The sequence below is a fragment of the Rhizophagus irregularis genome, chromosome 10 (assembly GCF_026210795.1).
Source record: "Rhizophagus irregularis chromosome 10, complete sequence".
In the NCBI taxonomy this organism is placed as follows: Eukaryota; Fungi; Glomeromycota; class Glomeromycetes; order Glomerales; family Glomeraceae; genus Rhizophagus; species Rhizophagus irregularis.
In genome coordinates, this window is record NC_089438.1 from 3,327,806 (window position 1) to 3,342,563 (window position 14,758).

At 23.7% G+C, this 14,758-nt stretch overlaps 3 protein-coding genes across 3 annotated transcripts; 2 read left to right on the plus strand and 1 right to left on the minus strand.

Moving 5' to 3' along the window:
• Positions 1-1,765: 1,765 nt before the first annotated feature.
• Positions 1,766-2,634, plus strand: OCT59_002218 (uncharacterized protein; the record flags this gene model as incomplete). Its single annotated transcript, XM_066144347.1, has 7 exons — positions 1,766-1,841; positions 1,990-2,031; positions 2,092-2,148; positions 2,216-2,275; positions 2,360-2,425; positions 2,501-2,563; positions 2,627-2,634. 7 exons carry the CDS (start codon positions 1,766-1,768, stop codon positions 2,632-2,634), a joined length of 372 nt encoding a protein of 123 aa, XP_065995517.1.
• A 1,170-nt stretch (positions 2,635-3,804) lies between these two features.
• On the minus strand, positions 3,805-7,258 carry OCT59_002219 (uncharacterized protein; the record flags this gene model as incomplete). The annotated part of the gene is made up of 13 exons (XM_025331283.2): positions 3,805-4,136; positions 4,228-4,349; positions 4,415-4,589; positions 4,654-4,781; positions 4,896-5,166; positions 5,271-5,432; positions 5,519-5,713; positions 5,842-6,096; positions 6,180-6,249; positions 6,324-6,552; positions 6,653-6,882; positions 6,949-7,104; positions 7,196-7,258. The coding sequence occupies 13 exons, from the start codon at positions 7,256-7,258 to the stop codon at positions 3,805-3,807; spliced, it is 2,388 nt and encodes a 795-aa protein (XP_025189874.2).
• A 2,544-nt stretch (positions 7,259-9,802) lies between these two features.
• OCT59_002220 (uncharacterized protein) lies at positions 9,803-11,533 on the plus strand (the record flags this gene model as incomplete). The annotated part of the gene is made up of 2 exons (XM_066144348.1): positions 9,803-10,373; positions 10,584-11,533. The coding sequence occupies 2 exons, from the start codon at positions 9,803-9,805 to the stop codon at positions 11,531-11,533; spliced, it is 1,521 nt and encodes a 506-aa protein (XP_065995518.1).
• Positions 11,534-14,758: the final 3,225 nt, after the last annotated feature.

Below are 14,758 nucleotides of genomic sequence, written 5' to 3' on the forward strand. Positions count from 1 at the left end.
TTCCCTTATTACTCCTTATTACTTGAGCAATAATTAATTAATAGTTTTATGTAAATAGTATTCATAATAGAAAGCAGCATTTTATTATAATTGTTACAATAAGATTTCTAATTTATTTATTTGATGAAACCCTTTTTTTTTCTCATTTCCTAAAATAAAATACGGTATCGTTTTTATAAACACTATTATGTAAATCAGTATCACAGACTCGGGTAGTACATTTTTTGATTTACAGCGTGTAACGACTGTAACGTTCATTAGGTTATATGACTAACTTGATAATTCAAGAGTTATGACGTTATGACTCCAACTTCGTTCTGATTTATTTATTTATTTTGTTTCAAATTTATTTCTTAATAAAATTTAACCATGTCTGATATTCGTAAAGAATTAGTTAGAGCTGCAATTAACAGAGCATATGCTTTAATAGACTATAGTGTTTACAATAATGCACACAAAGAATATGAATTTAAAAAACAAACAATTATTGATGATGAATCGCTTACAGATGATGAAAAATCTGAAGCAATAGAAATATTAACTGGATATTATGACGAATGTAAAATTGTAAATAATGAAGGAACAAAAAGGATTTGTGAAAATTGTAACAAAGAATGTTTAGCTATATTATATTGTGAATATTGTGTTCGAAATTATTTAAAAGCAAATTTTTCAAATTGGACATCTGGAAATGATAATATTGATAATTTAATACAAGAATGTCAGATGAAAGCAATAAGCCCATATTTAATACCAGAATGGATTCCATATAATAATTTTCAAAATGTCAAATATCTAACAAAAGGCGGATTCTCAGAAATTTATACAGCAGATTGGATTAATGGGCATTTTATTAAATGGGATTCTAAAGAGCAACAATTAAAAAGAATTGGAGAATCTGGATTTGTACAATATGTAGTACTTAAAAGATTAGATAATGTTGAAAATGCAAATCAAAGTTGGTTTGAAGAGGTTTGTAATATATAAATATTTTAAAAAGGCAATAACTAAACTTTGTACTAAAAATTTTGATACAACTTTTTGTAGGCTAAATCACATTTAACTATAAGCAATAAATGGGGAGAAGTTGTCCAATGTTATGGATTAACACAAGATCCATTAAATGGAAGTTACATGCTTATAATGAATCAATTGGATATAAATTTAAGAGAATATTTACAACAAAATCATAATCAACTTACATGGAAAAAAAGGATTCTAATTTCTGTTGATGTAATTAAAGCGCTTTTAAGAGTTCATTATGAGGATGCAATTCATAGAGATTTGCATTCTGGAAATATATTATTTAAAACTAGATTTAGTATTAGTGATCTTGGATTTTGTGGACCTTGCAGATAAACCATTAAAAAGTATATATGGAAATCTTCCTTATGTAGCACCTGAGGTTATTATCGGAAACGAACAGACTTTTAAATCTGATATTTATAGTATTGCAATGCTTATGTGGGAAATTTCATCTGGACAACCACCATTTATTAATTATGAACATAATTACGATCTCGCTATGAATATTGTTAATGGCATAAGACCAAAAATTGTATCAGGAACTCCTTTAGAATATAAAAATTTAATGAAACAATGTTGGGATGCTGATTCGTCAAAGCGACCTGATACTGACACACTTTGGAAAAAAATAAGTGGAATTAATTTATTTTATCAAAGTAAATCAAATGAATCATTGACTCAACGAGAAGAGAATAATTATTTAGAAATAGATAGTAATATCAATAGTCTAAAAAATTATATGAATAGTACAAGTAAACTTCATCAATTCGAAAATCTTCCTGAACCAAGGAATGCAACAGAAGGTAATATAACTAGTTATTTACTTTTCTAGTTAATTATTTAAAGGATACTAATTCTAATGATACTATTTTAACTAAAATAATAGAAGAATTAGAAGGTAATAAAATATTTTAAATTTTCTTATTTTATAAATAATTTAAATTAAATATTTTGAAATTTTAGCATTTTATAGTAAACCTTATAACTTTTATATTCCTGATAACAGTAAGTATTATTAGATTAATGTAAATATGTGCGTTAACTAATTGATTTGATGTTTTTTAGTTGATGATTTTGGTAAATCAGTTAATCAAAGGGATAGTGATACGTTAATTAATAAAGGTATTTCTATTTCATTAGTTCATTTATTTAACATGAATAATAATATTGACAATAATTTATTGTTTAGATAATAGTAAAATTTTACCCCAAGTTTTTAATGAATTACAAATAAACTCATCAAAAACTGGTAAGTAAATTTAATCAAAATATGCAATTTAATTATCACAAATTGTTTATGATTATTATTTAATTTATTGTTTAAAATCTTCAGATGTTCAAAACAATTATTATAGAGAAGAAATAATGCAACAACAAAGAAAGAATATTGATATTGATGGTATTCAATATAATTATCTAATGATTGCAATTTATTTTAGAGTATTGTTTATTTTCTAATTTTATTTTAATATAGATGAGGTTCAAAATAATCCTAATCTTCATTCAGAAGAACAAGAGGAATTGGAAATTCCTGATAGTAAGAATTTTTTTATATTAGTGTTTGAATTTTATTTAATTTTAACTAAATTTTTTAATTTAGACATTTAGATACAGATGTATTTATAAACACTATTACAACTGAAGCATTTCTTATTATAAATTATTTAAACACTAAAGACTAGAGTAGTAAGATACTATATCTTTCAAGATTCTTAGTTTGTAATTTAAATAATTTGTTTATTTATTTTATATTTTAACATGCAATAAAATAAGTTTATCCATATTATTATTTTAATCCTTTTCTTTAGCTCTCATGAGAAATTATAAATAACATAATTATTTTTTGTTAAGCTAAAAAGAAAGTAAACCAAATCATACATAATATTTATCAAAATTTGACGAGTTTTATATATTTATAATACGTAACATTTGTATTTAAAAAACTATTTTTAAAATTATGTCAATTTAAACTTTATAGAAATTCTTGTATTTTGTTATTTGACAAGAAACGATTGATAGTTCTATACATAAAAGATTTATCAAACCGAGCTAAATATTATAGTAACATTCATCAATTTCTAGTTTGCTGCTCTGAGGAAGAGAGTTATTATAGATATTTTACATACTTTTCGGGTGAAATATAGTATGTATAAAGTGTGACTGTAATCTGATCATCTGGATTTATCGTATTTTATTTAATTTGAGCAAATACTTTGCCCGAGTTAGTTAAAAATTATATAAAATATCAGTTAAATCCAATAGCCATATGATTAAAAGATTTATTTTTTAAATAAAAAAATTTTTGAAGCATTTTGCACAATACGAAAATGTAATAGAAAAAATGTATGATATTTTCACAAAACTATTAATGGTTATAAGTCGGTAATACGAAAAGTTGTAGAGTCGGATCAACCAACTGAGTATTGTATGACGTTAAAATTGTATTGAGTATGGTATGTATAATCATACAATACATTAATTATACAATACATTACATGTTAGTTGATATACTTATTAACATTTGAAATGTGTGATGTATAACTTTTTAAATTTCAATTTCATACTCAATTGCTTTTTATTTAATTTATGTTATAATTTTACTGAAATCTATTTATTAAAGAATAAATATATGTAAAAACTTAATAAATTATCAAATTTTAGTGGTATTTTTGATTTATTTATAAAATTCTATATACCGATATAATAGCGGTCAAAATAGAAATGATCTGCTAATTACTTCGTTTAATTTGTAAAAAAAAAAGATTGCTGTTACCTAGACTATTTAGTAGAATTTAACACATGTTCTTTTTCGGCAAGTGATAATTCCATTTCACGAATTTTTGCTTCTTTTTCTCTTAAAATAAGTTCACGTTCCCTTAAAGCTAAAGCTCGTTCTTGAAATTCAAGCTCACTTAATTTTAAAGTAAATTCACTTTCTTTATCATCCCCTTCAGTACCATTTCTTGTTTTAATCTTTCTGCTAGAAATCGTACATATATTCTCTTTATCATTCTCTTCAATTTCAATAATATTTGTTTTAGTTTTCTTATTAGAACCTGTATGTTCATTTTGTTTACGTTTGGTAGGAACTACTTTCGTCAACTTCTTAGCTATATAAATAAATTATAAATTAAAACAATTTAATGTTAATTACAATATTTTTATTTAGCATTACAACTGAAATTTTAAAAATATACTTACCATTACGTTTATTGGACATAACATTACGTGAAATCAGACCTTTATCACGTCCTTTATTTGGTATATTATATTTTTGGTGAACATAAATGGTAGTAAATCTTTCTTTATCTAATTTTTGACCACTGTAATAAATTAACTTAATAAATAAATAATAATTTTTTAAAGAACAAATTATATATCTACATACTGTAAAATAGCCGTTAACAATTTAAGATCTCTTCCACGTCGATTGCTTAGCGCATGAGCCGATTCTGCTACATTTGTATTATCAGGTGATGTTATCCAAACATCATTAGCAATTTTTGACATGGATTTATTAAGTGACGCAATAACCCATTTTTGACGATAGAACGTAATCCAATCTAAAAATAATACCATTTAGTAATATATATTACAATAAAAATTCATTTATTAAGTTTTACTAACCTGCAGCATTCTCTTCAATTGCTTGAATATCATCAAATACTTGATTAATTGCACTTTCTGATTCAGCTGTAAGAAGTGCAATCATTTTGTTCTTTACAATATCATTGTAACCCTTTTCCCGAATTTTTCTAAATATTAATAATTAAATAAATTAGTTTTTTTGTTTAAATAAAGTTTATTTATAAATATAATATCTTTTTTTAATAGTTTTTCTTTAGACTTAAAAAAAAACAAATAATTACCTTTTATAATGGACTAAACAAGATCTAAAAATATGAACCAAATGTTCCTCCCAGTCCTTTGTATTATCAATTTCATTTAGAGCCAATCCAAGTCCTTTTGCTTGGGCATAATCAAGATCTGCAATGATGCAATTCCAACCAGATCCATGAATATGTTTAAACTGAGGGGGTGAACCCGTTAATTGTAATACAAGATCAAATAAAACGCGAAAAATTCTTTGATACGCAATAGTTGTTGCACGATTAGTAAACACTCGGGCAAATGTAAGAACTAAAAATAAATATCAATTATCAATTAATATATATAGTAATTTCAAAATTTATAGTATTAAAAACAATAAAATATATTAAATTATCATATAGTAAGAAACTTACTCAAGTTATGTTCATTACTATAATAATTAATCTCAAATTCATTTATTTCACCCATTACACGCTTGAAAGACAAATCGATTTGAAAATGTTTGCACTTTATCCATTCATTTAATTGTTCAGAAGTTGTACAAACAATTATTACATGTTCATCTTCAAAGAATTCTAATAATAAAAATAATATATTATTTCCTTAAAACTGTCATTAAATAAATTAAATACAAAAAGTAAAATTTACTTTTAATTTATACCTAAACGTTTTACATAATCACGAAAATTATTAATATTACGTGAATAATTGTAAACAACTCCTAGCAATCCTTGCCCTTGTGGATGAATTTCTTTCTGAATCTTATCAATATAATACCGAAGACGATCAGTATTATTTAATGATGCATGTATATCAGAAAGATATTCAACGCCAAAATAAGTTTTAATTAAATTTCCTATCAAATAAAATACATACAATTAGTATGAATTTAAAAAATTTTTATAAAAATAAAAAAAAATCTTGTATAATAAATATAAATAAATATAAATAAATATTTATATATTTTATTTTTTTATTATTTACCTGTTATAATATGAGTTGGAGTAACATCAGTATTATCATTATTTGCTTGGTGAATTAATTCTTGTAGACGTGTACGAATAGTAACAGGTACTTGGTTTGGAGGTGGCGGAGGATGAGTATGAATTCCTTTTGATATAAGGATCACAAATGGACAGCTTTTAATATCAACAGGAATTAGTTTAGAAAATCTAACTTCACATAATTTTTTCATAAGCTTTCCTTGCGTAATGGTATTTTCTGAACGATGTGGATGTGCTGATAGTATACATAATTATGTGAATAAACTGAAGTAATTTAGCAGTAAAAGTTAAAAATTATATTAAAATTTAATGACTTACGACAATATATTCTTTTCGTACTATTGCTGAATACTGAATAACAATTATTTACTGGTTCATCCGTTTCTCCCTAGAGTATATATTAAATAAATTAAATAAGCAAATAAAATATTTAATTTAATATTCAAAATATTTATATCTAACCTCATATAATCCATTTAAAAGTTGTTGAAGTAAGTTAAGGTCTACATTTTCTTTAATACTAATAAACCGATGAAATTTTTCATTCATTCTCCAACCAGTACAACCAATAAAATATGATGGAGGTACAGTTTCATCATGACGTCGTAAACATTTTAATATAGGTTTTCCATTACATTGAACTCCATCACGCATATATCGACATTCAGTTTTGTATGCAGCTAAATATTTACTAAAATAAAAATAATAAGCAAATGATCGCTATTATGCATGACAAGGATTATTGTACAACTAAAAATAGTATAAAAGACCTTAAGTTTCCAAATACTTACGCAAAAGTGTTATAATTCACATTATCAGTTGATAACTCTTTACTCATTCTTAAACGTAAATCTGAGTTAGGATCTACCGACTTGTGTTCCATTTCCCGAAGTTCTGGATCTGCAAATTCACAAATCTTTACTCCGTGGCATGTTCTATCTTTTTTAATTACAGCAATATCACCAAGATATGTACAAGTTGTTTTATTTTGGCCACAAGGCAAACCCATAGAATACTGAACCTTCAAAAATAATGAAATAATTAGTATTTTTAATATAATATATAATTTAAAATTAACTGATATTACATCTTCAAATGCCATTTCTATATTTTGCCACCCTTCAACATGATAAATTATTGCAGTTCCTTCTTCACTAGTTGGTGGGTATTCTAATGGAGTTAATGAGTGAATTATCGTTTTAACTGTGATATTTTTTGTAATATATATTTCTGTATTATCTTCCTGTTTAATTAAGAATATATTTATATAATTGAAATTTTTTATTATTATAATATATTTACTTTATGAATATACACGTAAAAAGCAAGTTTACCTCCGAAACAAGATCTTCTTCATAGATGATATCTTCTTTATTAACAAAATTAGTATAAGACATGTTTATTTCACAGTGAAAAGTCATCTGTTTAACACGAAAACAATAAATGGTATTTAAACGCGTGAAAAAAAATTTTTCTCTTTCTTTATTTTATATCGTGTATAACTGACCAGATTATCAGATCATAAGATGATTTTATACTATATATATACTAGTATTAGTTTCACAAATCATGCTGTATAAACTAATTTCGAAAGTTGTCAAGTGATCATACACATCATCAATTTAATATCATACAGTACTCAGTTGGTTGATCCGACTCTACAACTTTCCGTATCACTCGTTATAAGTCTCAGTTTTTTTGTTCTTTCATAATACACACATTACGTGATTAAACTTCTCATTTCAAATGTATTAATTTTAATCCTATTAAGGATTCAAGACCGTTTCTAAATTTCAGAACACAGAAATGAGAATTACAGTATCTTATAATATACTTACTATATATTTAAAGATAATTTAAATTCAAGAAAATTATATTTAAATATCCATTTACACAGGTGATTACGATAAATTAGATTGGTTTGTTCTAGAGAAAATATCCGGTATATCAAAACATCCAATATGTAATTGTTATCGGTCATGTTGTAGATGATAACTGATTTACCACTAGGATTGCTATGTATATCATATGGCCGAAGGCCACATGATAGAGTAGCATCCTAGTGTAAATCAGTTATCATAAACATGACTGATAATAAAGTTATTGGATATGTATGACGTAAAGCAACTGAGACCTTTTTCGCGTATCTTATTTATTATTTTATAATAATGTGATCAAAATTTTGTATATCACTAATTATAAAGTGACCAAAATTTGTGTATCACTATTATAAAGTGATCAATAACATACATGAAAAATGTCCAGTGCTTACATAGAACATATACAATAAATTTTTATACCGGATTTTATATGATAATTATGTTAGGTTTTTGTGTATTAAGGTATAGAAAAGTGAAACTATTTTTAAAATTTAATTGAAAATAAAAAAATTGTATGAGATATTTGTGAAGAATTTTGGATATAAAATAATTAATTTAATTTAATTCTGGTCGAAATTAATCATTTCAACCGGAATTAAGCATTTTTTTAAAAAATTACAATAATATGAAGGTACCGTATGTTAAAAAAATTTGAAAAAATTTTGATATATCAAGATTTTTTTGATATCGACTTATAAAATATTATGACTTTACTAATAAAATTTGGACAGATTTGGTTCTGAGAGAAAATCTGAAATAACGCCAATTCCAGATTTGAAGATCTGATCACCTGTGTAATCAATCAAATGAAGTCAATTGGTTTTTTATATATATCAATTGATTCATCCTTTAATAATTTTCGTAAGTCACGTTTCATTTTATTAATTTATTGATCTAAGACATTTTTATTTATATTGTTATCACCGATTTGGTTTGAAGTGATAACTAACGTCATAGATGTCAAATTGAACAGTCGTGACAAAAAGGCCAAGTAATAAAATGATAAGTGTTTTGATAATATTGTAACTAAATATAAGAGTATTACTAATAATTCTCAGTAGAAAATTAATAATGATGGTAAAAAATGTAAGAGTTTCTTAAAGATAGAAATCTATCAAACAAATAATAACAAACACAAAGGTAAAACAAATAAAACACGCGAAAAGTTTACTACAAAGAAAAAACTAACAAACAAATTATACAAAAACACAATACTTCGGATAACACAATCTAAACTCACTGTTAGATTTACCCAGGTGTTAACAATCTTTATTCAAAAGAAAATATTGCTCTATATATGCTTACATTTTCACACATGACAGTTTGAACTTATCAATATTATCCTATTATACTAATATGAATAATCAATTAATTGTCCTTTTTCCATTGCAATTATCTGCAAAAACCTTTCCATTACCATTTCGTATAAGTTCTATATGATTCATCAACAGTATGTAAAGTTTAAGAAACTTCTCTAGCTAAACTAATAAAGCAATTTTCTACGGTTATAATAATTAAACTGATACTTATAATTGAATACTTATGAGTCAAAAATAATAATAATACTAAAAGTGGTTAATTAATGTAAGTAACTAATAAAACTAAAATATATTATAAGAAATGTTTCATATTGTAATAAACTCAGCCATAATCATAGGATTTCTGCGTGCTACATCATGTGACTTGTTCGATCTTCAACTATTTTCTTTGATTAATTCTATCTTAAGCAAAAATTTTGGTAACAATATGAACAAATTTTTCAGAAAAATGATCACGTGTCTGAGTTTCTTTGGAATAAAAACTAGAAAAACGATCATTTATTCCAGAATTTTTTTATAGAGTTGCCAAACACTAAAACAAACATAGTATAAAACTTAAAGTATTAATTAACAACTAATACTGAATGTTTAAGACTGACAAATTAGTATACATTAAATCATGTGCAATTAATATTATGTAATATTACTATTTACAAACACACACATCGACTATAAATAGTCATCAAATTTATGCGAACAAACTTACAAACTTCTCCTTTGAATATATTTTTTCTTCACAAACATGGCATACTCAAAACTATTTTTAGGAAATTTACCTGAATTAATATGTGAAATTATACAGTATTTTAGGAATGATCTTTCAACATTGTATTCATGTATTTTAGTCAACAAATTATGGTGTCGCTTAGCAATTCCATTGTTATGGGAAGATCCATTTTCTTCAACTCACGTTCAAAATTTTCAATTTATTGAAATTTACTTATGTAATTTAAATGAGGATGATAGAACAAAATTTAATGAATATGTAAACCAATTAGTGAATATGGAATTAATGGCAAATTGTAAACAATTAGTGAATATGGAATTAATAGCAAATTGTTCCAGTACATTATTCAATTATTCTAGTTTTATTAAACGTTTAAATACACATAAAGTTGCTTATTCTATTGAAAATTGGTTAATGGATGATAAACATTGGGAAAATTATCCTAGTTTTATTGAACTAATTACTAAAAATTTGCTTATACATTTGGAGATCTCAATATTAGTTTATAGATTACTATTTAAAATGTTTATTGAAAATGAAGGAAATTTACATTCTTTTGAAGTTGAAGTACGTACATATGATGATCGTAATTACTATCTTAATGATACTATGGAATTAACTTTACAAAATCCAAATTTTACTTGCAATATTAGACATTTAAATTTAATATTTTATATGGATATTATATATATCGATATTAATACAAATTTCTTTCTTTTACTAAAATTTTTATGTTCTAATTGTAATTCAATCTCATCATTTTATATTAGAATTATTAATATTTATAAATTTGAAGGGACTAAGCATGTTGAAAAATGGTTAACACAAATGATTAATACACAACAGAATCTCAAAAAAATTTCATTTGAACAAAATAACTTTTTATACTATTCATTTTCATCATTAAAAAATTCCAATATTTCAAATACTTTGAAAATAATTACATTCTATATAATTGATTTTAAGGAAATAATTAATAATATTCAAGAAATATTCAATCAATTGAATGTTTTAGAAACTATTCATATTATTTATTGTTATTCTTTAAATTCTGATTTTGTTCAACAAATTATTAATGTTATTAGACCATTTAAATTAAAATCTTTGATCATGAACCAAATATTATTAAATGTTGAATTATTACAATTGCTAATACAAAAATTTGGTAGTGATTTAGAAAATTTTGGATTTGGCCATTATAAATTACCAATACAAAAAAAACAACAATTATTCAAATTAATTATAAAATACTGTAGAAAAATTAAATATTTTTCATTAATAGAACCCAATTATAATAATATTAATCCAACACTTAGCCTAATTGAAAATATTAATCAAAATCTTAATTATCTTGATATAAAATTTGAATGTTATTATGATTATTATGACGATTCATCAATTGGACAAATTCTTCCTTCTAAATTAGGATTTTTAAAATTAGAATTTTTTAGTATTAAACCAAGTAAACTATTGAAAATATTTTTAGGAAATTCTCAAAATACTCTTATCAAAAGGTTATTTATTAAAATCACAGTTCAAGAGGAAGTCAAAGATATTTTACCTCATATAAAAGAATACATTATGAAAAAGAAAAGGGCTAAATATTTAGCCATATTTATTAATAATCAAGACTTGGTTTCTTTGAAAGATGAAGTAAAAGAATTTGAATTATATAATATTAAAGTTCAAAAATATGATGAATATGATGAATCTTATATTAGAGTTATTGATATTGTAAACAACTAATTATTTGTGATTTAATAAGTTGGATGAAATAAAATATTTTTAACATTATAATTTATATGATATATCTATTTTAATACATTATAGAAGTTTTGATTTTTTTCCATTTGGTACTGGATTGATCACATCACGTCTTTATTTCTAATGTGCCAAATGTGAGTGGAGAAATAACAAATGAGGGATATCATATGAAGTAGTTACGTGATTGGATAATTTGGCGCTTTTAGTTTCAACCAACTTTGCCAGCAAGTTCTTCAATGTTTTTACTATACAAAATTATACAAAATCTTGTTTCTAAATCGCGAGTTCTGTAAGTGTTAAAGATAAAAAGGGAGGATTGGATGAAAGCTGAATAATATTGGGAAAAAAATCGAATTGATCGAAAAAAAACTATGTATAGTATAGACCTGCAAAAAAAGTGGATTGCGTGTTCGTTTGATACAAGTTGCACGCTACCTACTAAATGCCACAGACAGTTAATTTTTTCTATTTTTTGACAGATAAATTGACAATTAATATTTACAAATATTTTTATTTGGAATGTCATACGACAGATATTATGATTTATTTAGGTGATTTGAAGCAGATATACATTATGTTTGATAATTATGTAATTGACAACAGAAATTTTTCATCTAACTACTAAATAAATATCCAATTGAATTAGTGTTTCAGAATTTTTATTTACTAATAATATTCATGTTGAACGTTCAGATAAATTTACTGTTGTTTAACTGTATCGCAAGCAATATCATAATATTTCAATTACATTTATAGATCTTTCTAATCTATTCTAATCAGGATTATATTATTCAATTTTCTTTTAAAAAAAATTAAAATGTTCGGAAATGTAATTTCTAGATATTCTTATGAAATCTCAAAATTTACAAAAAAAAAAAGTAGCGTCTGTTCCGATATATAAAAGAATATTACCTTTGTCTTATTATAACTTAATCACGGAATCACGTGTAGTAATGTATCGTAGCTGACCCTTTTTCATATGTTTCCATTGTCCTCATTTATGGATAAATTTTAAATTTGACATTTTTTTTTATTGTTTTGATTTATTATGTTTATAATTTTGGATATTCAATTGTTTCAAACATTTTCGTTTGAAAGATGATCAAGATTGGATTCTTCGATTCTTTTTTTTTTTAATAAATTCCAACCCGATTAGATTATATTAAAATATTTTATAATGAAGTACCTAAATAATATAATTTATGTACAAAAGTAATACGTTTTGGATTAGTTTTTTTTTTTTTTGAAAAAAAAGAGATTTCATAGTTAAAAAAAAAAACACTTTTTTCTTCATTTTAAAAATTTCATTTTCGATATCTTGATACTTACTCAGTAGTAGTTCGGAATATTTGAGGATTTGTGATTATGCGTAATTATTTTCAATGTTTGAGACTCCCTGGTATTAATAGAAGGTCAGTTTCAAATAATTCCATATTAAAATCAAATTAATTTCTAAACATTTTTTATAAAAAGAATTTATTTAACAATTTTGTTTTTAGTGCGAAATTATAAAATTATCCAATAAGATTTCTACATAATTCAATTAAAAGGAAGTTATCGGTCTTTTGTTTTATAGCTAATTTATCTTCTTTTGAATTAAAAGGCGAATAGAAAGTGATAAACAGAAATTTAGAATTTGAAATAAAATAGAGATTGCTCATAACGTCATTATATTCAGAAAAAGGATATATATTATATTATTCTATTTTCAATATTTAATCTTCAAATGTAATAATCTGTTTATATATTTTACGGCGAGATTATTATCTTCCGTTTTTTTTTTTATTTCATTGCGATAGAAAAAATGACCTAAATCATTTTAATTTTCAATTTTTATATACTCATTATCAATAAAATTTTCCTGAAAAAATATGTCACCGTTTAATAATATCGAAATATTATACAAATAAAACTTATCACCAAAATTGAATTTGCATAAAAAATATCCTGAGTAATAACTAAAATAAAATATTATTAATTAATTTAAATAATTAAAAAGAAGGAAAGAAAATTAATTAATTTAACATTTAATATTTTTATATTATCATTAAAATTTACTGATAACCTAGAACAAATGCGGCATATTGAAATTTTATTTTATTATGAATTTAAAATTCTTTGAATTCTATGATGATTTGATAAAACTTCTTTTTTTCAATTTCAAAAATATCTTTTAAAATTATTGTAGAAATAAAAAAATCCAAATTCATTAAAATTTAATTTAGTATTATTTATTCCATGGAGGATTGGAGGTTAGGAATGATATCATAGCAAAGATTTCCGAAAAATAAATTATTTGTTACAAAATAAATTTTATATTCTTATATAACCTTGTTATTTCAAAAAATTTTTTTATACATTAAAAATTTATCATGATCTATTTTTTATATAAAATTTTTGTCGGCATTAGGGTATATATCTTACTGCAAAAAAAAACTTATGACATTACTGCACGTGATATAGGCCATAATTAATTTTGCAGCCGTGGCGCAATCGTATTACAATTTTAAAAGTATCCTCGTTAAATAAAGATTATGTTCTAATAAATCATGTGAGAACAAAACAATACGTATGATTAACAGGTTTCTTATTATTATGTAAGCAGATATGTAAGTAAAGGCTAAAGGCTTTTTAAAACTAAGCCTTAAAACAATTTGTTCGGCATAACTAAGCCATAGGAATCAGCCTGCATATTTTATATAAATATCATTAATTTTTACTCTAAATCTATTATATACAGTATTTATTTTTAATTTATTATCAATAATAAGTATCTCATTCCTGATTTTCAACAAGAATTTATTAATATAGTAAAATAAGTGGCTTTTGAGCTTTGTCATGAAATTTTAATTTAGAACAAAGTGAATTAAAAGGTTATTGTGAAAAAACAATCAAATTTGGTTATTATATATGACATTTACTGCCAGTTGATTATATAACTTTTTCTTTTATTTTGAAACTTATGTGGTTTTAATGACAGTAATAATTATTTTAATTCTGGTTTGCAATATTAAGATAATTTCAGCTAAACTCTAATAATTGAAAATATACTATTAGAAAAGGTACAAATTATTATTTAATTTTCTCATCATAAAGCTTTTATTATTATTGGAATATATTTTAATAATGATTATTAAACTTTGAACTTTTCTTGTAACCGGTAATCAGTTTATTTATATCAATTGTCATTCTAATCAATGTATGATA